At 50.6% G+C, this 26,979-nt stretch overlaps 1 protein-coding gene across 2 annotated transcripts in view; it reads left to right on the forward strand.

Moving 5' to 3' along the window:
• SF3B1 (splicing factor 3b subunit 1) overlaps positions 1–26,979 on the forward strand; it is a 339,385-nt gene that overhangs the window by 264,420 nt on the left and 47,986 nt on the right. For both annotated transcript variants that reach the window (XM_085648748.1, XM_085648749.1), the window contains one exon: positions 14,005–14,277. In XM_085648748.1, the coding sequence (XP_085504874.1) occupies positions 14,005–14,277 (273 nt within the window). The remainder of the gene's footprint in view (positions 1–14,004; positions 14,278–26,979) is intronic.

Below are 26,979 nucleotides of genomic sequence, written 5' to 3' on the forward strand. Positions count from 1 at the left end.
CGCTTTTCTCGTAGCCATCACTTCCCTCAGAAGGGTCAGTTGGATACAAGCATTTACCATTCAAGAACCTGTTCTACAAATGCACCATAACAAAGTTGTTCTCCGTACCAACCCAAAATTCCTCCCTAAAGATTTCTCCCTTGCACCTAAACAATCTGTAGAACTACCAGTATTCTTCTCTGCAACCACAGACCGTTGCAGAAAGAGCTCTCCACACACTAGATGTCAAACCAGCCTTACTCTACTAAATCGAGCGAACACAACCTTTCCGTAAGACCAAATAAATGTTCGTCTCTTTCTCTCCACCACACAAGGGCAACCCCATCTCAAAGTCGGGGATTGCTAGGTGGATTGTCAAATGCATTCAGATTTGCTAACACAAAGCAAAACGAACGCTATCCGTTCCCCCTAAAGCCCATTCTACATGTAAAATACGGGCTTCAATGGCTTTTCTAGAAAACATCCCATTAGATAATATCTGCAAAGCAGCTACATGGTCAACACCGCACACTTTCACTAAACACTATTGTGTAGATGTGCAAACTAAGCAACAGGTTAGTGTGGGCCAGGCTGTACTCAAAACATTATTTCAAACCACTGCAACAGATACGGGTGGCCGCCGCTAAGGATGGGTACTGCTATATTATCTATGCACAAGTGTGTAATCTGCAGCTCGTATGCCTCGAACGGAATATGCAACTTACCAGTATGCATCTGTTCTTGACATGTAGAGCTGCAGATCTACACCCGCCTCCCCGGCTACCTTTATCTGTTCCAGTTTATCTTATTTAGATAACACACACATGGGCCTCTTCACTGTTATTACTACGCTCCATCTTTCCCTGCTGGCGAAAAACAATCTGAGGATGGAGCCGAAGCCCATGCGCAATACGATCCAAAGGACGAGTCACCGACCTCGTGACTTCCAAAGACTTTCCAAGAGGAAAAACAAACTGCAAACATCCGGGCCCAACACCAGATGGCGATCTATGCACAAGTGTGTAGATCTGCAGCTCTACATGCCAAGAACAGATGCATACTGGTAAGTAGCATTTGCCTTCTCATTGCGATCACCTCGGCAAGGAGGGTAAGTGAGCTTCAAGCTCTGAGTTCAAAACCCCCGTTCTTGACCATTCATGCTGAAAGAATGGTACTCAGGACCAGGACTGCTTTTCTGCCTAAAGTGGTAACTCCTTTTCATCTGGGGCAGTCCATTACCCTCCCTACCTTCTATCCTCCCCCTCACCCTTCCAAGGAGGAGGAAAGACTTCACCACTTGGACCCCAAGAGGGCGGTGAGCTTCTACTTTGACAGGACAAAAGACTTTCGAGTTGAAGCCCAGCTCTTCGTGGGCTTTATTGGCTGCAGGAAAGGCAGAGTGGTGCAGAAGCGCACCCTTTCCAGATGGATTGTCTTGTCCATCAAGATATGCTACTCTTTGGCGGGTAAGGAACCTCCAGAGGGTTTAAGGGCTCATTGTACTAGAGCGAAGTCTTCCACTTCTGATTTGTCGAGAGGTGTTCCTGTGGAGGACATTTGTAGGGCGGCAACTTGGGCCTCCCTCCACACTTTCACAAAGCATTACTACTTGGATTCCGAGGTGAGGAGGGACGGACATTTTGCTTGTTCCGTCCTTCAGGACTTTCTGGTATAGAAGGGTGGACACCCTCCTCCAGGAGTGGGACTGCTGTGGGAATCTTTTCACAAGGTGAGGAATCCACTGGCAGATGTATCCATCAGAAGAACAAGTTACTTACCTTCGGTAACGCTTTTTCTGTTGGATACAGTATCTGCCTGTGGATTCCTCTCTGACCCGCCCGCCTCCCCGTTGTCCGCCCTTGTATACCTACAATTTTAATGATGGTGTTTCAAAATGTATTTGTAACTGTCGAAGGCATTGTGTTTCTTTTGCCTTCCTTTTTATTCTCCACACTGTGTTGATTTGTATATTATGCACTGTGTATACAGTGTATATATTGCTGTCAGTCCGTCCGTGTGCCTCGAAGGCACAGAAAAAAGGGCGGAACTGACAGTCATCACGCCGACTAGGTCTTCTTATGGAGCCGGTGAAGTCAGCGGAGTCGCGAGCGGAGCTGTGTCTCTGTGATGTCGTCTTCGACCTCATCGGCGTGGACTGCTACAAAAGTTTCCGAATGTTGCTGGTGCAGGGGATATTCACAAGGTGAGGAATCCACAGGCAGATACTGTATCCACCAGAAAAACCGTTACCGAAGGTAAGTAACTTGTTCTTCTGATCCAGAAGAGACTGATACCACCATTAGTAAATTCAGTGAACAGTACAAACTAAGGGGATAACCTGATCAAATACTGCTGAAGGCTAGACAAAGAGTATCTGAAAGAGACACGTTGGTGATAGATTTCTTACCTCCGAATTACCCCCAGGCGTCCGTAAAGTTTTCGTCAGCAGTACCCCTGCACGTCATTGTGCGGCTCCACAACAGTCGTAGGCGTCATGCTTGCAGGTATGACGTCGCGGCAGCTACTTGGACGCTGCCCTCGCGCGCTGTCAGTTATTTATTTTTCCGCACCAGCAAGCGCAGATCCGAAGAGAGCGGTACCCCCAGTCAATTTTTGACTGAGTGTTTTGGGACTTTTATCTCTGTTCTTTTGAGTCTGACTCCTGGTGTATAGGTATGCCCGGTTTCAAGTCATGCGAGGCCTTTCCCCGCACGATGTCTGGGACTGACCCGCACTGCGAGTGTTTCTACTGCCGGGCCATGGCTCCGAAACCTTTGCGGGAGCGGTCCCAAAAGTTGCTTGAGGCCCGGGAGCCGGCTCTGCGCCGTTCAAGGTTCCGGTACTGTGGGGGTCAAGAGACCGGTTGCGGAGCCACCATCATCGTTAGAAGTCTTTGCACCCGGAGTCAGGTAAGGCGAAGCACAGGAAGTCGAAGAAGTGATGTTGCTCTTCGCTTTCCCCTAGCCTGTCGTGGGACATGGCTGAGGGTGCAAGTGGTGCCACCCCAGCGGCTCCGACGGAGCCTACTCAGTTGCCGATGGCCTACCCGCCCTTCATGGGTCCATCGGCGACTCCGGCATAGCTGCAGGAATTTGTCAGCCATGGCCCGCCTCTTTGCCCTGTCGGCACGCCTTCAGGGCCCGCAGGCCTGACTGGGGGTCCTCGCCTCTCCATCGCCGGCCCCGACGTAGTCGCCGGCTCCGACCTCTGCGTCGCGAGACCCCCATGGATCCATGCATGGATCCCAGCCGATGTCGGTTGGCCTCGTACGACATCTGCTAACATCGACGTATACGCTGCCGCCGGCTGACTCCCCGGCCGATGCCGTCCCCGGCTTCCACCCCGACATAGAGACGGTGCCGGGCCGATGGGTAATTTCTATCCCTGTCTCCATCCTCCTCCTCCTCCTTCCTGCCTGGCCAGCAAGTTACGGAGGACTGGGAGGGGTCAGATGACTCTCTCGCAGCCCAATGCGAGTTTGTCCCGGACTGGGAAGAGGATTTGGAGGACGCAGTTGGACTGGATTTTTCTCCAGAACCTAGCACACTGTCTCCTTCTGCCATTGCTACGTAGGAGGGTGGTACTTATTCAGTGGTGTTGCATAGGGCAGCGAGGGCACTCCACCTCGAGCTCCCTACGGTGGCCGTCGGGACTAACCTCCTGACAGAAGTGCTTTGGCCGGCGTCTTTCTCTGCGGAGCCGCTGCTGCCCATTAATGACGCACTTTCAGACGTTCTTTTAGGCACCTGGTCCAGGCCCAACACAGGCACTCCTGTGGATAGGAAGGTGTTCCAAAGCCATCGCCCTGCCCCGGGTGACCCCATTTTCCTCAACCCAACACCCTACACCTGAGAGCTTGGTTGTCCAAGCCTCTGCATCCCCGAGCGCATTCCCTTCCGAACAGGAAATCGCAAAAAGCTGGAGCAGTTTGGGAAGAAGATTTTCTATTCTGCGGTTGCGGTCTGTGAACACCGCATCCTCTTGGGCCGTTATTCCCACTCTGTGGGACGCGGTGGCGCAAGTGCTGCCTCAGTGTCCGGAGGAGGCCCGGACGGTGCTTTCCCAAGCTATTGCGGAAGGGAGAGACGCAGCCAAGTTCATGATTCGTTGTGGCCTTGACACCGCCTACTCGCTGGGCAGAGTGATTTCCACGACAGTGGCGCTACGCCTTAACGCCTGACTGAAGTCAACTGGCTTTTCTGGGGATGTCCAGAATGCACTGATGGACATGCCTTTTGATGTCTCTCTCGCCTTTTTGGCAACTAGGCAGGAAGTGCGTTGGAGCGTTTTAAGGACTCGCGGGCAATGGCCAAGTCCTTGGGCCTTTCGGCCATGCGCACGCATTTGGCTTCTGCTTTTCGCCCCTTTCGTGGCCAAGGAAGGGGCGCCTAAACACGTTTCGTTTCAAAGCCACCGGCCTGCGCAGCAGTAATCTCAGCGCAGCCGCGGGACCCGCCGAGGTTTTTCACGGGACCAGCGGGTGGGTCAGTCCACCACCTCTCCTGCCACCACTGCCTCCAAACCTTCTTAGTCTGGTGTTTCAGGCCCACCAAACGCCAGTGGGCGGCAGGATTCGCCATCACCTCCCCCACTGTCGCACCATCACTTCGGGGAGGTGGGTTTTACAGATAGTCCAAAGGGGCTACTCCCTCCCCTTCGAGACTACCCCTCCAGCCATGCCACCTCAGTACCACTGCATGTCGGGGGGATCACTTGGCACTTCTCCAGCAGGAAGTTGTGGCCCTCTTGGCTAAGGGGGCCATCGAGCGTGTTCCGACACCAGAAGTAGGTCGTGGTTCTTACTCCCACTACTTCTTGGTTCTAAAGAAGGACAAGAGCCTGCATCCTATCTTAGACCTTCGGAACGTTAATCGCTTCCTCTGGAAGGAGAAGTTCAAGATGCTCACACTTGCTCAGGTCTTGTCTGCCCTAGACCCGCAAGACTGGATGGTAGCGTTGGACTTGCAGGACGCTTATTTTGATATCCCCGTCCTGTCGGCCCACCGGCGTTACCTGCGGTTCACGGTAGGCCACGAGCACTTCCAATTCACCATGATCCCTTTTGACCTTACCAGTGCCCCTCGGGTGTTCACGAAAGTGATGGCGGTGGTCACAGCTCTTCTGCACAGATCAGGGGTTTCAGTACCCCCTCCTCCCCCCTCCCCTCCCTATCTCGACGACTGGCTGTTGAAGGTGGGCTCACCCCAGGCAGTCTTCTTACATCTCCAGACTGCGGCTGACCTCCTGCATTTGCTTGGGTTGTCCATCAATGTGCCGAAGTCGCACGGCGCAGTTTCCGGTTTATCCTCCTTGACAGCGAGTCCGGTACATTCGGGCTATGATTCAGATCTTTCGGCCCTTGTCCTGGGTTTCAATCAGGATGACCTTGAGGCTGCTGGGCCTCATGGCCATCTGCATCCTGCTGACCAATCATGCCAGATGGCATATGCAGGCTCTGCAGTGGGACCTGAACTTCCAGTGGACGCAGCATCAAGGGGTCCTGTCCGAGTACGTCCATATCTCGGAGGACACTGCACAACAGTTGCAGTGGTGGCTCACGAACCAGCATTCGGTCAGCGGCAAATCACTCTCCCTTCCCCAACCGGAGCACACAGTGGTGACATGTGTCCCTCCTGGGATAGGGCGGACACTTGGGAGAGGCGTAAATCAGAGGCCTCTGGTCTCTGGCGGAGTCCAGGCTCCATATCAACCTTCTGGAGCTCCGGGCGGTCCTACTTGCACTGAAGGCATTCCTTCCCTCTGTCAAGGGGAGAGTAGTGCAGGTGTTCAGACACCACCACCATGTGGTACTGCAACAAGAAAAGCGGGGTGGGGTCATGGACCTTATGTCAGGAGGCTCTGCGTCTCTGGACATGGCTGGAACGTCAAGGCATTTCCTTGGTGGTTAATCACTTGGCAGGTTCTTTGAACACCAGGCTGGAAGAACTCATCCGCAGGTGCATGATGGATCACGAATGGCGTCTTAACTCGTAGGTGGCCCAAGGTCTCTTTCAACAGTGGGGAGAGCCTTGGTTAGATCTATTCGCCACCGAAGAGAACGTGCAATGCCAACAGTTCTGCGCATTGGAATTTCCAAGGTGGCACTCGCTCAGAGATGCTTTTCGTCACGAGTGGAGTTGCGGTCTGTTGTACACCTTTCTGCCTATACCACTTCTGCCCAGAGTGCTGAAGATCAGGCGAGACCAGGCCCAAGTCATTCTTGTGGCTTCGGACTGGGCTCTAAGAGTTTGGTATCCCGAGCTACTCAGTAGGAGTGTGGATCCCTCGATCAGACTTCCTCTTCAGGAGGATCTTCTGCCGCAGCAGCAGGGGACGGTCCTCCACCTGAATCTGTCCAGTCTCTACTTCCTTGCGTGGAGATTGAGCGGCAACAGTTGATTCCATTTGACTTGCCTCCTGAAGTCTGTGATATCCTTCTGGCAGCCAGGCGTCCCTCCACTAAATTGGTATACGCCTGCAGGTGGAACGAATTTGTGGCATGGTGCATAGCAAAGGCTCTGGATCCCCTTTCGGCCCCTCTTTCAGAAGTCCTTTTGTTCCTTCTTTTTTTGGCCCGGCAGGGCTCTGCTCTGAGCACTATTAAGGGCTACCTTTCTGCAATTTCAGCTTTTCTCAGGCTCCCTGATCAGCCCTTCTCAGGGGACCTCTTTTTAAGTCCCCTGTTGTAAATAGATTTCTCACAGGCATTACTCACCTTTTCCATCCTAGTCCTTTTGTGATGCCACAGTGGGACTTGAATCTCGTGCTTACTTATTTGATGTGCGCTCCCTTTGAGCCACTGCACAACTGTCCTCTTTGTTTATTGACTTTGAAGACTGCTTTCCTGGTTGCCATCACCTCCGCTAGGCGCATGAGTGAGCTCCAGAATCTTCCCTGTAAGCCTCCTTTTCTGTCTGTTCATCCGGACAAGGTTGTGCTTCGCACTCAGTCCTTCCTTCTTGCCAAAGGTTGTTACTGCATTCCACATTGGGCAAACTATCACCTTGCCCACTTTCTTTCCGCCTCCGCACCCTTCCAGAGAGGAACAGTCTCAGTTCAGCGCTCGAGTAACCTAAAGGGACTATTATTGAATAAAAATTCGGACCAAACTCAAAGAATTTAAAGGCACTCAGAGCTGTGTGCATTGCAACAACGTTATAGTAGGGGGCCGGTTCATTCATCCTACACAAGTACATCCGATTATGTTGAAACATTCTAGCACCTGTGACAGCCAACGTCATTTATGCTCTGAAATGTCCTCGCGGAAAAGTTTACATAGGAAAGACTGAAAGGAAAGTTAAAGTGCGCATAGGAGAACATAAGAGCAACATTCGTTATAAGAATGGGAAATCCACTGTAGCATCCCATTGGTTGGAAGCAGGACACTATAGCGCAACTGCGCTTCACTGTATCTGATGCGCAAAAAATCCTAAATGGCATTGATCCACATGAAGCATTAGCCAGATCTGAATTTTATTGGACAAAGTAATTGCATTTCCTTCAGCCTCAAGGGATGAATGATCGAATTGAGTATAATTGCTTTCTTGAATGATTTTCTTTGTGACTAATCTCCTGAATATTAATGTATGTGTTTTTGACTATCGGATGACATTATTTCATGGTCTGATTTCATGTGGTCTAGATATTTTGTATTAATTGGTTATTGGGGGTTTTATTTTACATTACATTGTTTTATATTTTCGCATGGGATACCATCACTTTTAACACATACAGATTATGGTTTGGTGGCGCATTTCCTAAGAATGTGTGTTTTGACTATTACAAGTCACTGCTTTACGGTTCTGTATTCATGTGTTTCAGACAGTTTTGGGCATCAATTTGTCATCGTTTGCTGTTTCACATTGTCGTTTTTATATGGGACATCACCAATTTTAACTTGTCTTCGTCACATGATGTGGAAATCACGACTTCACTCTTGTTTTTCACGCCGTTTCAACTTTTAGTCCACTTTCTCAGATCATTGTCTGACGCTGCACCTTTAATTCATTTATCTGAAAGAGACATGTTCGTGATAGATTCCTTACCTTAGAATATCCCTAGGCGTCAGGCTGGATCCGGAAAGTTTTTGTAGCAGTACCCCTGCGCATCAGTAGGTGGGGTTGTGCGGCTCTGCGTCCGTCGCTGGTGTCGTAAGCGCCGAGATGACGTCACGGAGCCTACTTGGGTGCCACCCATGCGCGCTGACGTCTGTTCAGTCTTTTTCCACGCCAGACAGAGCACAGATTCGCATAGAGCATGTACCTTAGTCACTTTTTGACTACTCTTTTGAGACTTTTTGTCTCCCCTTTTTTCTCCTGGTGAACATAGGGATGCCTGGATTTAAGTCTTGTGGGGCCTGCCGTCGCAACATGTCTGTGGCGGACCCCCATGATGTTTGCCTCTACTGCCTGGAGACCGAACATAACTCCCGGTCCTGCCGGAACTGTCGAGCTATGGCCCCGAAGGCCTTGAGGGAGCGGCAGCGGAAACTGCTGGAGGTCCGGCACTCATCCCAACGCCGCTCCAGGTCCAGGGACCGTTCCCGGGACTGCTCGCGGGGCAGCAGTCGTCGCTCCGCGGACTCCAAGTCTTTGCCCTCGGATTCCGGTAAGCGACGACCTAAAAAGAAGCGTGTTCGCTCTCCGACGTCTCCCCGTCGGTACTCTGATGCCAACAAGGGGGACAGGGGTTCTGCCCCTGCGGCTCCTTTTGAGCCTGGGAGTCCCATGGCCTGTCTTACCCGGATCCGTTGGCGACTCCCGAACAGGTGCAAGTGTTTCTTGCCACCATGGACTGCCTCTTTAGGCCTCGGGCTCCCGCCGGCGCGCCTTTGGGCCCCGTGTACAGATCCTGTTGGCCCATCGGCACCGCCGGCAGATCCAGCTGCGGTGCCACAGGATCCTTCGCCGTTTGCTCCTGCCCCAGCGCCACGAGGTCCGACGCTGCCGGCTCCGGCCCGGCGCCGCAGTGGGGGCCATTCGTTCTGCCCTTGCCCCGGTTCCAGGACCGTTTCGTTCTGCCTGGGATCCGCATTGGGACATGGCGCTGGCCCTGCCCCGGCTGGCGCCGTTTCTGACGCAGTTTGACCCTTCTCCGGCTCTTCCGCCGCGGCCGGTTTCTCCTGCAACAGAGGTGTTCCGAGGACCCTCTTGCCTGTCAGTGTGACTCTGAGCAGGACTGGGTGGACTATCTGGAGTACACCGGCGACCTCTCTTCTGACCCAGGGTTTGCCTCTCCCCCGCCTATAATGGAGGAGGGCGCTTCCTACACGATGGTGCTCCGTGGGCTGCTGAGGTCCTCAACCTCTATCTAACTACGGTGGCCTCCAAAACTAACCCCGTAACCAAGGTGCTCCCGACGGTATCTTGGACCTCCGAATGTCAACCGCTTCCTCCTGAAGGAGAAGTTCAAAATGCTAACTCTGGCTTAGGTCTTCGCTGCCCTCGACCCTGGAGACTGGATAGTAGCGTTGGACTTGCAGGATGCATATTTTCACATCCCCGTCCTGCCGGCCCACCGGTGTTACCTGCGGTTCACGGTGGGCCGCCAGGAGCATTTTCAGTGTGCCGTGCTCCCCTTCGGCCTTACCAGCGCCCCTCGGGTGTTCACGAAAGTGATGGCGGTGGTCACAGCATATCTGCGCAGATCAGGGGTTCCAGTCTTCCCCTATCTCGACGACTGGTTTTTGAAGGCGGGCTTGCTCCAGGCAGTCTTCTCCCACCTCCAGACTACGGCCGAGCTCCTGCATTTGCTGGGGTTCTCCATCGTGCCGAAGTCGCACCGGAGTCTCTCTCAGACGCTCCTCTTCATCGGAGCGGTTCTGGATTCGACGCGATTTCGAATTTATCCTCCCGAGCAGCGAGTCCGGGATATTCAGGCTGCTATTCCGATATTTCAGCCTCTGTCCCAGGTTTGTCAGGATGACCCTACGGCTTCTGGGCCTGATGGCCTCCTGCATCCTGCTGGTGACTCATGCCAGATGGCATAGGCGGGCTCTGCAGTGGGACCTGAAGTTCCAGTGGGCGCAGCATCAGGGCAACCTGTCCGATCATGTCCAGATCTCGGAGGGCACTGCACGACAATTGCAGTGGTGGCTCACAAATCGCGATTGGGTCAGTAGCAGAGCCCTCTCCCTTCCCCAACCGGAGCACACAGTGGTGACGGATGCGTCCCTCCTGGGATGGGGAGGCCACTTGGGAGAGGCGGAGATCAGAGGACTCTGGTCTGTGGCGGAGTCCGGGCTCCATATCAACCTTTTGGAGCTGCGGGCGATCAGACTTGCACTGAATGCATCTTGCCTCTAAAGTGTGGTACAGGTGTTCACGAACAACACCACCGCCATGTGGTATTGCAACAAACATGGTGGGGTGGGGTCCTGGACTCTGTCTGGAGGCTCTGCTCCTCTGGACATTGCTGGAACATCAAGGCATCACCTTGATGGGTCAACACCTGGCAGGTTCTCTGAATGCCAGGGCGGACGAACTCAGCCGCCAGTGCTTGATGGATCACAAATTGCGTCTTAATTCGGACGTGGTGCAAGGTCTCTTTCTGCAGTGGGGAGAGCCTTGGTTAGATCTATTTGCCACCGAAGAGAACGCGCAATGTCAACAGTTCTGCACGTTGGAATTTCCAAGGCGGCACTCGCTTGGCGACTCTTTTCGTCATGAGTGGAGCTGCGGTCTATTGTACGGCTTTCCACCTATACCACTTCTGCCCCGATTGCTGAAGAAGATTCGGCGCAACCGGGCCCAAGTCATCCTTGTGGCTCCGGATTGGGCACGAAGAAACTGGTATCCCGAGCTACTCAGCATGGCGATCGATCCCCGACCCATCTGCCTCTTCGGGAAGATCTGTCGCAGCAGCAGAGGACGGTCCTCCACCCGAACCTTTCCAACCTCCACCTCCATGCGTGGCGATTGAGCGGCGACATTTGACAGCTTTCGATCTTCCTCCCGCAGTCTGTGATGTCATTCTGGCAGCCAGGCGTCCCTCCACTAAAACGGTGTACGCCTGCAGGTGGAACAAGTTTGTGGCGTGGTGCACTGCGAAGGCTCTGGATCCCCTTTCTGCCCCTCCTTCTGAGGTTCTTCTGTCCTTTCTTTGGTCCAGCAGGGCTCTGCTCTGGGCACTGTCAAAGGTTATCTTTTGGCTATCTCTGCCTTTTTACGGTTTCCAGATCAGCCTTCTCTCTTTCAGTCCCCGGTTGTTAACCGTTTCCTGAAAGGCATTACGCACATTTTTCCTCCTGTGCCGTTCATGCATCAATTGGACTTTGTTCATACACACACACACACACACACACACACAGCACTGAAATTCATTGAACAATTTCAAACACATTATATATTGTACAATATTTAAGGTCATAATTCTACTGTTTATTGAAGTAGAATTTTTTTTCATAATTGTTACTCTTAATCAGACAACAGATATAAATGCATTCTGGTTTAAAGCAACAAAGTTCTTTCTCAGAACAATATAAACAGAATATCTTGTTTGTGCACTGTGATGAAATTCCTCGAACATTCCATTGAAGATACCCAATGCATTTCAGGATTGAAATTCCCTTCTTCATTGGCCACTGTAAATACAAAATAATAAATGTATCATAAGTTATCTCCTGAATGTTCAAGGGAGGAGTAAGACCGTCGGAGGGATGGGTGGAAACGGAAGCAAGGAGGCCGTATGGAGGGAATAGTGGAATTGATTTATTAAGTATGTAGTCCCAAGGTTTTCAAATGGCAGGTCTTTAAAGGCAAATAGTCACATAAACAAAACAGTCTGGTCAGATTCTTGAGAAATGTATGGATGGCCGCCAGAGTAGGAGTTCTCTTCACTTCAGCTTCGGTCTGGTTGGGTCCCAGAGGGTTTGCTCAAAAAAGAAAAGAGAGCTCAATTTGTTGCCATTTGCTACCACTTCACCTTGTGAAGGATTCGCTAAATGGATTTGTGCGGGGGGGGGAAAGGAATTTATATCCACTGAAAATAGTGATTCCAAGGGGGAAATATCAAGGTGTTCTAACTTCAGGGTCTCGGGAAGCTTACCCACGAGTGTCCCTTCCTTCTCTCTGCCCAAATCACGTACCGGTTTCTGCCACAACTCTCCTGAGTTGTGGCGACTTATGCGCATCCTCAGGAGTCCACCAGTCTTCACACCACACCTCAGGGTTTTCCCGGTCTTCCGCGCTGTCTTCTTCGCTTGCCTTCTCGCTTTCTCCGCAGTCCTTCTTCCAATCGCCTCTCCCTCGGACGCTGTTCCCTCTAAAATGACACCATCACCTACCTAGAGTTCAAGCTGCATGTAGAACTCTCGAAATCGATCCGCATAATGAAATTATGCGTTAGTTAACCGCAGATTTTAAAGAGGAAAGAAGAGCTAATTTCCTTCTCGTCTGCCTGTAAAGAGAACCCTTGAGTGGTCAGGCCACTTTGCTGGAATGGCTTATTATTAAACCCTACTACCTCCGATTTTTAAGTATGTCATCACCCAGGTGCCGAATGGCAAATATCGGACAGCGGTACAAAGAAGATGCTGTGCAGCGAATCCTGAAGATGCCTACTGACTTGACCCCAGCCCTACCGGCCTGTCTTCAGCTTCCAAGACCCTGCAAAAGAAGACGCCTGTCCTGCAGCCAGTGACTTCCAGAGCCCGAGGAAAACCACCTGCACTTTGATAAAGAACCAGAACTTCCGAGGACAACAGATCTGTCACCAAGAAACCCACATGAACTCTTGTGCCCTCCAAAACCGCGAGTCCTGCCCACTCCACTGACTCCTCCGGCCCCTGTCCAGGTGGACCACTGATCCAGAACAGATTCCCCTGCAATCCTTACCCCAAGTCCAGCGTTGGCTGACTCCACCTGAACTCCACGATGATACCTGCAGCCTGAATACAAAGGCTCCCCCTGACCTCGCCCGGCTTTGTAAGAAGACTCGGACGTCTACAGGAACCCCTGCACCCGTGCCTTGAGCTGAATCGATGGTGCCCCTGCAACCCCCCTACATCGCTTCTTACCTCTGCTGTCATTGGTCTCCCTCCTGCAACCTCCGGTGCGACGCCTGCAGCCTGTTTGTTGAAAGCAGAAACCTAATTGGAAAGCATGGAGTGCCCAACTCTGAAATGGCACCCTGAACCCGGCCGCCCCTGTGCTGCTGGTGGTATATGTTTGGTGCTACTTTGTGGGCTTCCCCTATGCTGGTTCTGACCCCCCAGAGCCTGGCCACTGCAACCAAACCAATTAACTGCAAGCAGTGTGGCTCCAATCACCCCAATCTCCATTGAAACTTATTGGGCCGAACTCAGATTTTGACCTCTGCACCCAGCTGCGCTTGTGTTGCTGGGGGTGCAGTTTTCGTACTCACTTGACCCTTGCCCCCTGATGACCTTTGGTCCCAAAGACTGAAATTGTAAATGTTGTACTTACCTGTTAAACCGCATTATTGCTTTCCTCCCTAGGATAACATTTAAATGTTCAGAAATTGCTCGAAGTGAAAAGGGTTTTTAGGTAAAAACGTACTTACCTTATTGCGAATATCTTGGTCTTCTAATAAAATGCCGTAAAAGCTTATTTTTCTAAATTTGGTGTGGATTTCCTTTTTGAGTCATTGGTCCGTTATTGGTCAATGATGTACAATAAATGTCTTACACTCCTGTGTGTTAGGTCTAAGGCTGCACACCCACACTACCACTAATAGAGCACTTTGTGTTTTACATTGAGCCCTGTACACTGTTTGGGAACCCCCGGACTCTGTGCACGGTATTACCACCAAGAGGCATACCATATGCAGAGCCAGCTTCCTACACAGCCTTTTTGATATTTCAGATTGGAGTCTACATATGAAGTCAAGTATCCATTACAATCTTAACCATCATCCGTGAGTAAACTGTTCTTGATCAAACCTTGCAGGATCCCACATCCCGAAAATGAATGTATAGTTATCTGTGCACTGTTTTACAATGGTAGAATGTTTTTAGAATTTTTATCTTGAGTTTGCTTTGCTGACTGTTTATATTTTGTTTTCCAGACCTCATGATGTTTTAGCAACTCTTTTGAACAACTTAAAAGTACAAGAGAGACAGAACAGAGTGTGCACCACAGTAGCCATTGCTATTGTTGCTGAAACATGTTCTCCTTTCACTGTCCTTCCTGCCCTTATGAATGAGTACAGGGTTCCTGAGCTCAACGTACAAAACGGTGTTCTGAAGTCTCTCTCCTTCCTTTTTGAATACATTGGTGAAATGGGAAAGGACTACATATATGCTGTAACTCCGTTGCTGGAAGATGCGTTGATGGACAGGTCAGTTTGATTTTTTTTTTTTTAATGTTCCGAGTTCATGCTCTTAATTTTATGTCAAGGTAATAATTAGAGTTGCATGTAAATCTTTTTCTTTCTTTTATTTTAGTTTTGGTCTCTCACACACAAATGCAACAGGCATCAGTATTATACCACTCTGTGCTGATAATGTTACATTAATAATGTACCCAATTTAATCTTATTTCATTTGTTGAGGTGTTTGAATGGCTAATCCTACAGCTAAATACATTTCAGTATTAATTTTAATTTAGCATTACCCAAGTCTCTTGTGGTATTGGAAAAGTTATTTCAATTTCCTGATTTGTTTAGAGTCTTGATGGCATAAAAGCTTCATGAATTGGCCTAGATTGCTAGGAATTAGGGAAAAATGATTGTGTTGAAAAGTTTGTCTAGTATGCTGCATCCTGCCTCAGGACTCGATAAGCCATGTGTAGGAGTAACTTACACAATCAAAATTGAGTTTGAGCTTTGCTAGTGATTGAAGTGGCAAAGAAGAGTTACTTTTATAGTGCCCTTTCAGTCTGCAGTGGGAGACTGGGAGTCACCTTTTACCTGGTCCCACTCAGGGTGGCACAAGTACTGCAGGCTTTGAGGGGATGCCCTAACTTAAGTCTTTGGGGGTACCTATTGCACCATGTACCAGGCACTTAGAAGTAAGTCAACTTACACCAATTGAGTATAGGCCAATCAAACATACATGTTTAAGGTTCAGGTCACTGGCATTGAGGTCGGGTTAGCAGGCCTCCGTGCGTACTCAGTCGAAAAACCAGCAGCATGTGTCCAAAACTTTGGGGGTGATGATACAAAGAGAGGCATTTCCTTACACAATGGTTCTTTTTCTTCGTTACACCAGTCAGACTGGTTTCTTAATCAGTGGACATTAAGGCTATGCCTTAAAATTCGAGAGAAGCCTCATAGGTGCCAGAATGTTTTTATGTGGTCCTTGGTAGATTTATTTTAGTGGAGCTTTAAGTGACAGGTAACAATCTTAATGGTACTCCGTTCATTTAACTTCGATGTGTCAAATGCTAAATGTACCTCATTGTGGATTAAGAGTTTAACCTGCAGGTTGCACAACTCTCTGCAGTGACCAGTCACCTCAGGGCTATAAGTCTTTGTTTTGTGCACATGTTGTGCAGTTTTGCTCAGTGTATATCAAAGGCTGATAGTGTGCGACTGCACCAAAAGGAAGTGAATATCGGCAAAGCTAATGAGTCACCTTCAAGACCTAATGGCTCACCCAATCCTTTATGTTCATGCTGTACAACAAGAACAAAACCAGAAAAGAGCACACAAGTGAGATCAACACAGAGCATGGGGGGGGGGGGGGAAGAAGGGCACGACGGAGACAGCTCAAACTCATGGAGTACTGAAACAAAAAAAAAGCTCCCTAAGCACGAGCAGTTGAAATACGCAAGTAAAGAGACTGTGCTCTAGGGATGTATAAACACAAGATGGACAAGGCAGGCTGTAGAATAAGAAGCAAGCAAGTTGGGAGTGACAAAGTTAGCCAGTGGTAGCAATGCATGGAATTAAACCCTCTGAAACTTTCTGGTAAAATGACCATAGGTCTTATGCAACCAGGCAACTTGCGTTGTCTGGTAGGCTTGACCTTAAAAAAACAAAAGAACAGGTATTGGCCTGCAAGAACCTGAGTTAAGACACCACTTCTTTCCGATACTGTATTCATCTGATCTATCCTTTTTAAAACATTAGATGCGGAGTACATGTCCAATGAGGACGGAATATAAGACTTAATCTTCATACTTCTCCGCCACCCCAGATCACACAGTATTAACATGCAGTTTGGTCCGCATCATTGCCTTCAGATGAGTCCATCACTAGATGAAGATCGTAGGCACTTTTACAGCACTTAACGTGAATGTACCCATACATTAATGCCTACCGGGCCATTACTGAGACGCATGAAATGCATCCGATCACGGATCCGGGTAGACGCCAGTTGTGCCACCGCAACCACCCCTGGCGTCGGACCAGAAGTCTGTGCCACCGGTACCGATGTACCAGCCCCATCCTTATCCCTGATGACACGAAGGCGGAACGATGTCGCTCGACACAGAGTCCGGAGCTGACCGAACCCAGGGGTTCTGTGTTGTTGCCTGAATACTTTGAGGAGGTTTAAGGCTCGGGAGAGGAATTGGATGGATCTATGGACCCTTTGGAACACCAGGATGACTCTGCAGAGCAATTGGACTGGTATGGGGAACTTGGAGAAGCTAGTGGACTTGATACTTCTCCAGATACTGGCATGCGCTCTCCACCAACTGTGGCTACAGAGGAGGGGGCATCTTATGCCATGGTGGTCAAGAGGCAGCCAAGGTCATTGGACTGGAGAAGCCCTCCATGGAGGTGAGGACTAATCTCCTGACTGAAGTGTTTCACCCTATGGCTTCCACCTCCGAACCCTTTTTGCCCTTTAATGAAGCACTAACTGATGTCCTTCTAGGCACGTGGTTGAAGTCTAGCACAGCGGCTCCTGTAGATGGGACCATTGCACGCTGCCATCGCCCAGCTGCGGGAGACCCAAAGTTAATCAGCCAACACCCCACCCCAGAAAGTTCGTTGGTGCATGCCTCTACATCACAGGGTGCGTTCCCTTCTGCCCCTCCGGATAGGGAATCCAAGAGGCTGGATTAATTTGATAAGAAAATGTTTTCTTCCTCCAGCCTGGCATTGCGGTCAGTGGCTTTTTGGGCAGTTTCTCCCACTCCCTTTGGGAGACGGTTGTGCAAGTGCTGCCACAAGTCCCAGAAGAGGCCCAGGCTGTGCTCTCTAAGGCAGTTAAAGATGGAAAAGATGCAGCAAAATACACAATCCGGTGTGGCCTTGATACAACCGATTCACTTGACAGATCGATTTCCACGACAGTGGCCATGATGCGTCACGCCTAATTTAGGACAACTGGCTTCTCAGGTGATGTCCAGGCAAATTTGATGGACATGCCCTTTGGTGGAACATGCCTTTTTTGGGGAAAAAGGCAGATTTGGCCCTTGTGAGGTCCAAGGACTCTTGATCTATGGCCAGATCCTTGGACCACTCTACTACTCTTCGTGGCCAGTCTAACTTTCACCCCTACGGAAGGGGTTTCCAGCTGCGTCAGCCCTATCCCAGCCACCACCCTGTGCAAGTTGCGGTTCATTCTGACTAGGAATGGAAGCCAGAAGTAGTCTGCCACACTGCCTTCGGCAGCTGATACCTCCAAACACTCCTAGTTTGACTCTGCAAGACCACTCCAGTTGGCTGGGGAATCCATCATCTCCCCCACTGGAGGTCCATAACATCGGACAGGTGTGTCTTGCAGATCATTCAGCCAAATCAGGAACGGCTGACTGAGGATCATTTAAAATTGCTCCAGGAGGAAGTTAGTTCTCCTGACCAAAGGAGCTATAGAATGGGTCCTGGCTTCAGAAGTAGGCAGTTATTCAAGCTACTTTCTGATGCCAAAGAACAGAGGGTTGCCGCCCATTTTTAGATCTTCAGACCACCAATCTCTTCCTCAAGAAGGAGAAATTAAAAAATGCTCACTCTGGCTCAGGTCTTGTCTGCCCTACACCAAGAAGACTGGATGGTAGCGTTGGACCTGCAGGATGTGTATTTTCATATCCCCATCCTGCTGGGCCACAGGCATTACCTGCAGTTCAAGGTTGGCCTCGAGCACTTTCAGTTCGACCTTACCAGTGCCTCTCTGGTGTTCACCATGTGTGAGAAAGTGCCCACTTTCTGCATGGTTGCCCCCACTTTTTGCTGGATTGCTGATGTACTTTGACTGAGTGTGCACTGGGCTCCTGCTAATCGGGTACCCAGGGCCTGTGTTCTTTCCCTAAAACTGCATTGAAGCCTAAACCCAATTGGCATCTCTGGCCACAGGTCAGCCCCTGGTAAATGGTATCACAGATACACAGGGCACTGTGACCAGAGAAGGCCTCTAAGGGCTGCAGCACTTATTGTGCCACCCTTAGAGGTCCTTTACCACCACTCGCACACTGCCTTTACAGGCTGTGTGTTTTGGTGCAGAACAAAGTGAAGAGTCGACATGAGACACATCTGTGTGCCCTGTCTCAACCCACTGCCCTGGCATAGGTCAGTCACCCCACTAGCTGGGTGCCCACTTTCCAGTGGTGAGGGTACAGGTGGATGAGCCCTGTACCCCTACAGTGTCTATGTCCATTCTTAGACATTGTAAGTGCAGTGATGCCATTCAGAGTATATGTTGCTGGGAGTTTGTCATTACGAATTCCAGAGCACCATAATGGCTACACAGGAAAATGAAAAGTTTGGTATCAAACTTCTCAGCACATTAAACCCACACTGATGCCAGTGTGGGATTTGATGAAAAATGCACACAGAGGGCATATTAGAGATGCCCCCTGAAAACTAACCTATTCTAGTGTCCAGGCTGAGTGGCTGCTTTCAACTGCCACCACCAGACGTTTCTGGACCCCTGGGTCGAAAGCCTGCTGCTCTCTGGGGCTTGAAACTATGCACATCCTGGGACGAGGTGCCAAGGCAAGGTTCACGAAGGGATAGCTTCAAAGGCTGGCTGCCTTTTTGAGCTTCCCCACTTGATCCCCACTTTGGGCACGAGAACCGTTGGGGAAAACCAGTGAGAAAGAGAGGTGTGCCCACCTTTGCCAACTCCACCCCTCAGGTGGAGGAGCCGAGGTGAAGCACAACTCTCAGTCCATGTCATCTTGAAGATGGGGGGACTCAGCCAACCAGGGACAGGGTCATGCCCCCTCCCACTGGAGGGTGGCATAATAGGGGTGTGCCAACACCAGGGAAGGTACCCATTGGTCCTTGCCTTTTACCTACCTGTAACGCTCCTAAATCTAGTATTTAGGGGCACCCCTGAACCTTGATTCTTCAGACAAGGAGGACCTTACAGCCGTGCAGCAGCTAACAAGAGGAAAACGTCCACTGACTCAGCCCCTGCCCTACACGCCTGTCTCCCCCCTCGGACCTCCTACGAAATCCCGGTGTGTCCTGCAGCCAGCAACCTCAAACCCCGGCGAACCTGCCAGCCTTCAACCTCAAAGACTTTGTTTCCCGTGAACACTGGATTTGTTAATCTGCAACCTCTGGCCTTGGCCGGAAACCGCGAATCTGCACCCGCCATCCACTGCCCAAGCTAGAGTGGGCAAACACCACGAGGTGGTCACCCCGGGGATCCTGACCCGAGATCCGGCGACCTCTGACCTGCCTCAAGCCTCCAGCCGACGCCTGCAGTCTAATTCCAGAAGGCCCCCCTGTGAGAACGTGGCTCTGTATATACTGTTCCCAAATAGGTACAGGGTGTACAGAGTCCACAGTCCCCAGAGGCTTGGCAGGGGTTAAAGTTAGATATAACCTTACTCTCTAAAGTGGTAGCTTGGTCGAGCAGTAAGGCAGTATCAGAGGACAGTGTAAAGCATTTGTTGCACACACTCAGCCAGCAAATGGTCTCACACACTCAATAACTGAACTCTAGGCCAATGGTTTATATATAAAAAAAATATATGCTTGTTTTATTTTAGAACCAACAATAGGTATTAAAATATACTTTCTCAGAATGAGATGCTTTATATAAATACTTTTGCAATATGCAATTGACTTTCGTGAACAGTTACAAGTGGTTGCAATAGGCAACACTATTTTAAACACAATAATGCATTAAGTTAAATGGAAGTTTCATGTTATTTGCCACAGATTACTTTTAGGATTACTTTTGGAATTCCAGGACTGGATCCTAGATTCAGTCCTGGGTCAGTACTTGGAATCAAGTGATAAAAGTCGACTTAATTACTGTGATGATTTTTAGACAATATTTTGCTATTTTAAAAGCTGACAGAAAATATTTCATAGCAAATAGTCAATGATTCCCTATGGCAGAAAATTCAAGTTACAGGTATAGTATGTTCTCATTACTTTTGTAATCCAGTACTGGGTGCCTAGACTCAGTACTGGGACCTTTATCCAAAACGGGTAAGGAATTGCGTTTTCAGAAGTTATACGATTTTTAAAGAATATTTAAAGTTTGCAGAAATTGACACTTAAAAGAAATTTCCCAGAAAAACAGTCAATGATTTCCTATGGGAGAAAATTGGGTTACTGGTAAGTACACTTGTAAGTATTTTTCAGAGTTAGTGCTGGGCGCCAAGATCCAGCACTGGGAGCTCACCTAAGAGCATGTGAGTGTTTTCGTTACTCGGCTGATTTTTGGTGAATATTTTAAGATTTGAAAAGTCCACACTTACAAGAAATTTCAGGAAAAAGCCAGTCAATGTTACTCTATGAAGAAAATTGAGTTATCGGTTTAAAGGTAAGTACTCGACTGGCAGAGTTGAGGTTCTGGGCATAGACTTGGGGGTCCCCCAGGGTCAGGTAGGTACAGTTGGTTCACCCCCAGCGGCACTAGGGAGGCCGGGTGCAGAGAGAGTTGGGCCCAATGTTATCCTATGAGGGATAGGGGGGGCATTGGTTGGTGGCTGCAGACTAGCAGGCCATGCGGCTGTGGGAGCTGGGCTCCTGGTCACTTACTCAGGGCAAGTGGGGAAGTAGATGGGTGTAGAGGTTGCACTTCCAGGGCCACTCGGGCGGCTGGGTGCAGGGTGCTTTTGAGTCTTTGGGCGCTCAGTTGATTTCAATGGGAAATCGCTGGTTTAGAAAAAGACTGCAAGCTCTGGGACGAGGATTCTTCAGGTGCCACCACTACTTCGAGAGGTAAGTTGGGTAATTTGAGGATAGGTAGGTAGCCTGGGATTGGGCAAAGGGGGGCGCAGGGTGCCTTTTGGTGTCTGTAAATCTTACCCTCTGTTGATCTCGGTTGTGGGGCACCTTGTTCTGAGGCTGCAGGCTTCTTCAGGAGTGTCGAGGGAGGTCCTTGGGTGCTGGACTCTGGGTCACAGTCACCGTGGGGTCGTCCTTGTGGTCTTTGTTCACTCTGGCACAGGCCAGGCTTGGATGGTGCAGAGTGTGCTGGGTTCGCCGTTCCGGGCTGCTGCCAGGGATTAGAAGTAGATTTTGAGTAGAGCCTCTACTCATGGGAGTCCCAGGGGCTTGGAGCCAAAAGGTAACCAGGTCCTCCGGGGTTTGTGAGGTTGCTGGCCACAAGAGATGCCGGGTTGGAACAGGAGCAGGTACGAGGGTCGACAGGCCGGTAGGGCTGGGGCCAAAGCAGTTTGTGTCTTCCTCTTCTTAGCAGCTGCAGGGCAGGTCTTCTTTCTTCTAGCTCTTCTTCGGATTTTGGAATCTGGAATCTGGGGAAGGAAGGTTCAGGGTGCCCCTAAATACTAGATTTAGGGGCGTTACAGGTAGGTGAAGGGCAGGGACCAATGGGTCCCTGTCCTGGGGTGGGAGGGGGGCAGTAGCCTAATCCTGATAGGGTAGGGCTTCCCATCTTCAAGATGGCGAGAGCCCGGAGATGTGCTTCACCTCGCCTCCCCCCCACCTGAGGGGTGGGGTTGGCAGGCTGGCACATCCCATGTCCTTATTTGGGGTTTCCGGCCAAGCTTCCCGCCAGAGTGGGGGGTTGCAGTGTCCTGGGGAAGCTCACAGAGGTGGCATGCCTTTGAAGCTTCCCCCTGCCCATCGTGGGGGAGGAGATTTAGCACCTCGCCCAGGCTGTGCATTGTTGCAGTCTCAGGAGAGCAGGGGCTCTCCTACCCAGGGGTCCAGCAACATGTCTGCTGTGTGGCAGCCTCAGAACAGACGTGGATTGAAGGTTAGGTTTTAGGGGGCATCTCTAAGATGCCCTCTGGGGTGCTTGGTACATTAAATCACACACTGGCATCAGTGCAGGTTTAATGTGCTGAGAAGTTTGATACCAAACTTCTCCGTCTTTAGTGTTGCCATTATGGTGCTGTGGAGTTCGTGTTTGACGAGCTCTCAGCACCATGTACTCTTAAATGGCAGCACTACACTTACAGTGCCCAGGAATGGACCTTGGTACTGTAGGGGCACAGGGCTCCTGCTTCTGTGCCCACACCATAGGCATAAGGCACCTAGCTAGAGGGGTGGCTGATGTATGCCAGGGCAGTGTAGGTGGTGGGCATGGCACACGGATGTGTGCCATGTCGACTTTGTTTTGTCTTGTACCCAGACACTCAGCCTGCAAGGGCAGTGTGTGTGTGTGTTTTTTAGGGTACAGGGCCTCTAAGGGTGGCACAATGAGTGCTGTAACCCTTGGAGGCCTTTCCTGGTCACAAGGCCCTGGGTACCATTTACCAGGGGCTGACAGGTGGCCAGGGTTTGCCTATTTGGGTTTTAGGTTTTTAGGGAAGGAACATAGGCCCTGGGCACCTGATTGGCAGGAGTCCAGGGCACACGCAAAGTACATTCAGCAATTCAGCAAAAAGTGGGGGCATACCATGCAAGAAAGCTGCAGTTTCTCACACCTGAGCCCTCCCTAATGCCGCTGAGGGTGTAACAGTGCATCACTGACCCTGGGAGACCCTTGAGTCTAACCCCAGAAACCCAACTGTTGTCATCAAGCCACTCACTCCAGTTCTCCAGGGGTGAGAAGTCCTCTTCACTAGGAACATAGAACCACCTTGGCCCGATATTGGCAGCAGAACCGACCCACCCGGTCTTATCCAGGCCACGGCTGCCTCAATCTTGCTGGGGCCGTGCTGGAAAAATCTCCTTTGGCAATGTGTGCACCAAAGTCTCCCACAGTACTCTCTGCATCTCTCCCTGAGCTTTCCCGACCTCTGCCCTGTCTGAAAGACTGCCCGGGGACTGCAGGAGAACTGTGTTCACTGAGCAGTTTGTCAGAGCTTCAGACTCAAGCTGCCATCTTTGTCTGGGTTGAGCCACGCCCTTCAGCCATTTCATTCTTCACATCAGCCTGTTGGAACTGTGGCCGATTCGGTTGGCACCCAAGGCCTTCCTCTCAGCCATCCAAGGTATGTCCACCCAGAACTTGATGGACAACACAAGAGCTGTGAATGTCAACAAGCAAGGAGTAGGCTATCGCCTCCTTTGCCTGGCAGCATGGAGACTGCAGTCTTGGTCACACCACCAAGGAATCTGGCTCACTGCCAGTTACCTAGTAGGGTCTCAATGTCTGAGCCAAAAGCCTGACCTGGTGTTATCTTGGCGATCATGAGTGGTGTCTTCAGAACACCTTCACCCAGTAACTAAAGTTTTAAAAAAAACATTACATTTAAAAAAAGCTATCATGCTGTCAACGCTGTGAGAAAGTGGCTCTGTATGTACTGTTCCCTAATAGGTACAGGGTGTACAGAGTCCACAGTCCCCCAGGGGCTGATAGAGGTTAAAGTTATGTATGACCTTACTCTCTAAAGTGGTAGCTTGGTCGAGCAGTAAGGCAGTACCAGAGGACAGTGTAATGCATTTGTTGTACACACTCAGTCAGCAAATGGTCTCACACACTCAATAACTGAACTCTAGGCCAATGGTTTATATATTTAAAATATATGCTTGTTTTATTTTTAGAACCACAAAGGGAATAAAAATATACTTTCTCAGAATGAGAGGTTGAATATAAATACTTTTGCAATAAGCAATGGATTTTTGTAAATAGTCAGTTGGTTGCAATAAACAATCCTATTTCCTAAACATAAAAATGCATTGAGCTCAATGGTAAATTCAGGCTATTTGTAATAAATTACTTTGCAGATTACTTTTGGAATTCCAGGTCTGGCTCCTAGATCCAGCCCTGGGACAATATTCAGAATCAAGTGGTGAAAGTCGACTTAATTACTGTACTGATTTTTAAATAATATTTAGCTATTTCAAAAGTTGACACTTAGAAAATATTTCAAAGAAAACATCCAATGGATCTCTATGGCAAGAAATTCAAGTTGCAGGTAGAGTACTTTATCGTTACTTTTGTAATCCAGGTCTGAGTACCTAGACTCAGCACTGGGGTCTTTATCAGAAACAGGCAAGTAATTACGTTTGCAGAAATTGTACGATTTTAAAAGAATATTTCAAGATTGCAGAAATCAACACTTAGAAGAAATTTCACAGAAAAGCAGTCCATGGTTTCCTATGGAAGAGAAAGGAGTTAAAGTTAAGTGTAGTTGTGGGTACTTTTCAGAGTCAGTGCTGGGCACCAAGATCCAGCACTGTGAGCTCACCTAAGAGCAGGTGAGTAAATTCGTTTTTGGTACTCGGCTGATTTTTGGTGAATATTTTGAGTTTTGAAAAAAAGTTCACACTTAGAAAAATTTCCAAGAAAAAGCCAGCCAATGTTACCCTATGAGGAAAATGAAGATCGCGGTTTAAGGGTAAGTTCTCGACTGGCAGAGTTGAAGTTCTGGGCATAGACTCGGGGGTCTCCCAGTGTCAGGTATGTACAGTCAGTTCACCCTCAGCGGTTTCAGGACGGCCGGGTGCAGAGAGAGTTAGGCCCAATGTTAGCCTATGAGGAATAGGGGGGGCCTGGTTTGGTGGCTGCTGACTAGCAGGCCACGCGGCTGTGGGAGCTGGGCTCCTGGTCACTCACTCAGGGCAAGTGGGGAAGTAGGCTAGTGTAGAGATTGCACTGCCAGGGCCACTCGGGCGGCTGGGTGCAGGGTGCTTTTGAGCAGTCGGGCGCTCAATGGAAATCAATGGGAATGTTCCGGTTTGGAAAAAGGCTGCAAGCTCTGGGACGAGGATGCTTCAGGTGCCACCACCACTTCGAGAGGTAAGTTGGGTAGTTGTAGGTTAGGTGGGTACCCCGGGATTGGGCACAGGGGGCCGCAGGGCGCCGGGTGGAGGGGTGCCTTTTGATGTCGGAAATCGTACCCTCTTGTTGATCGCGGTTGGGGTGGCACTCTGTTCTGAGGCTGCAGGCTTCTTCCGGAATGTCGAGGGCGGGGTGGGGGGGGGTCCTTGGGTGCCAGACTCGGTCACAGTCGCCGTGGGGTCATCATCAGGGTCTTTGTCCACTCCGGCCCTGGCCAGGCTTGGCTGGTGCAGAGTGTGCTGGGTTCGCGGTTCCGGGCTGCTGCCAGGGGTTAGAAATAGGTTTCTGAGTAGAGCCTCTACTCATGGGAGTCCCAGGGGCTTAGAGCCAAAAGGTAGCCAGGTCCTCCGGGGTTTGGTGAGGTTGCTGGCCGCGAGAGATGCCGCGCTGGTGCAGGCCCGGGAGTCGACAGGCCGGTAGGGCTGGGGCCAAAGCAGTTGGTGTCTTCTTCCCTTTTTAGCAGCTGCAGGGCAGGTCTTTGTTCTTCTTGCTCTTCTTGTAGTTTTTCGAATCTGGAATCTGGGGAAGGAAGGTTCAACCAATACTAGATTTAGGGGCGTTATAGGTAGGTGAAGGCCAGGGACCAATGGGTCCTTGTCCTGGGGTGGGTACACCCCCTATCCTGCCTCTCTCCTGTGGGAGGGGGGCAGTAGCCTAATCCTGATAGGGTAGGGCCTCCCATCTTCAAGATGGCGAGAGCCCGGAGATGTGTTTCTCCTCGCCTCCCCCACCTGAGGGGTGGGGTGGGCAGGCTGGCACATCCCCTGTCCTTGTATGGGGTTTCCGGCCAAGCTTCCCGCCAGAGTGGGGGGTTGCAGTGGCCTGGGTAAACTCCAAATGGCGGCATGCCTTTGAAGCTTCCCTTTTGCTCATCCTGGGGGAGGAGTTTTCTCACCTCACCCAGGATGTGCATTGTTGCAGGCCCGGGAGAGCAGGGGCTCTCCCCACCCAGGGGTCCAGCCACGTGTCTGCTGTGTGGCAGCCTGGGCAGCCTCAGAGCAGACATGGATTGTAGGTCAGCTGTAAGGGGGCATCTCTAAGATGCCCTCTGGGGTGCTTAGTACATTAAATCCCACACTGGCATCAGTGTGGGTTTAATGTGCTGAGAAGTTTGATACCAAACTTCCCAGTCTTCAGTGTTGCCATTATGGTGCTGTGGAGCTCGTGTTTGACGAGCTCTCAGCACCATGTACTCTTAAATGGCAGCACTGCACTTACAGTGCCCAGGAATGGACCCGGGTACTGTAGGGGCACAGGGCTCCTGCGCCCACACCATAGGCGTAAGGCACCCAGCTAGAGGGGTGACTGATATATGCCTTGGCAGTGTAGGTGATGGGCATGGCACACCGAGATGTGTGCCATGTCGACTCTTTGTTTTGTCCTGCACCCAGACACTCAGCCTGAAAAGGCAGTGTGTGTGTGTGTGTGTGTGTGTGATCTGAAAGAAACACGTTAGTTAGATTCCTCACCTTAGAATATCCCCAGGCGTCAGACTGGATCCGGAAGATTTTTCGTCAGCAATACCCCTTGCGCGTCGCTAGGCGTCGTCTGCGGCTCCGCGTCCGTCGTCGGCGTCGTGCGCCGGAATGACATCGTCGGACTACTTAGACGCCGCCCTCGCGCGCTGACGTCAGTTCTTCTTTTTTCCGCGCCAGTAAGCGCAGATCCGGGAGAGCTACCCCTTTTAGTCTTTTTTGACTAAATCTTTTTTGATCACTTTTGATCCTTGTCTGTCGACATCTGGTGCCGGTAGGATGCCTGGGTTCAAGGCTTGCGAGGATTGCCATCGACTGTCGGTGACCGACCACCACCGCCGGTGCCTCTACTGTTTAGGCCCCGACCACGACGCGGAGTCGTGCTCCGATTGCCAGGCCCTGACTTCGAAGGCTCGGCGGGAGCGGTCCCGCAAGCTTCTCGAGCTTCGCCACTCGGCTCCGCGTCGTGCGCGATCCCGGTCCAGGAGGAGGTCCAAGGATCGCTCGCGGAGC

This window comes from Triturus cristatus, chromosome 3_2 (assembly GCF_964204655.1).
Source record: "Triturus cristatus chromosome 3_2, aTriCri1.1, whole genome shotgun sequence".
In the NCBI taxonomy this organism is placed as follows: domain Eukaryota; kingdom Metazoa; phylum Chordata; class Amphibia; order Caudata; family Salamandridae; genus Triturus; species Triturus cristatus.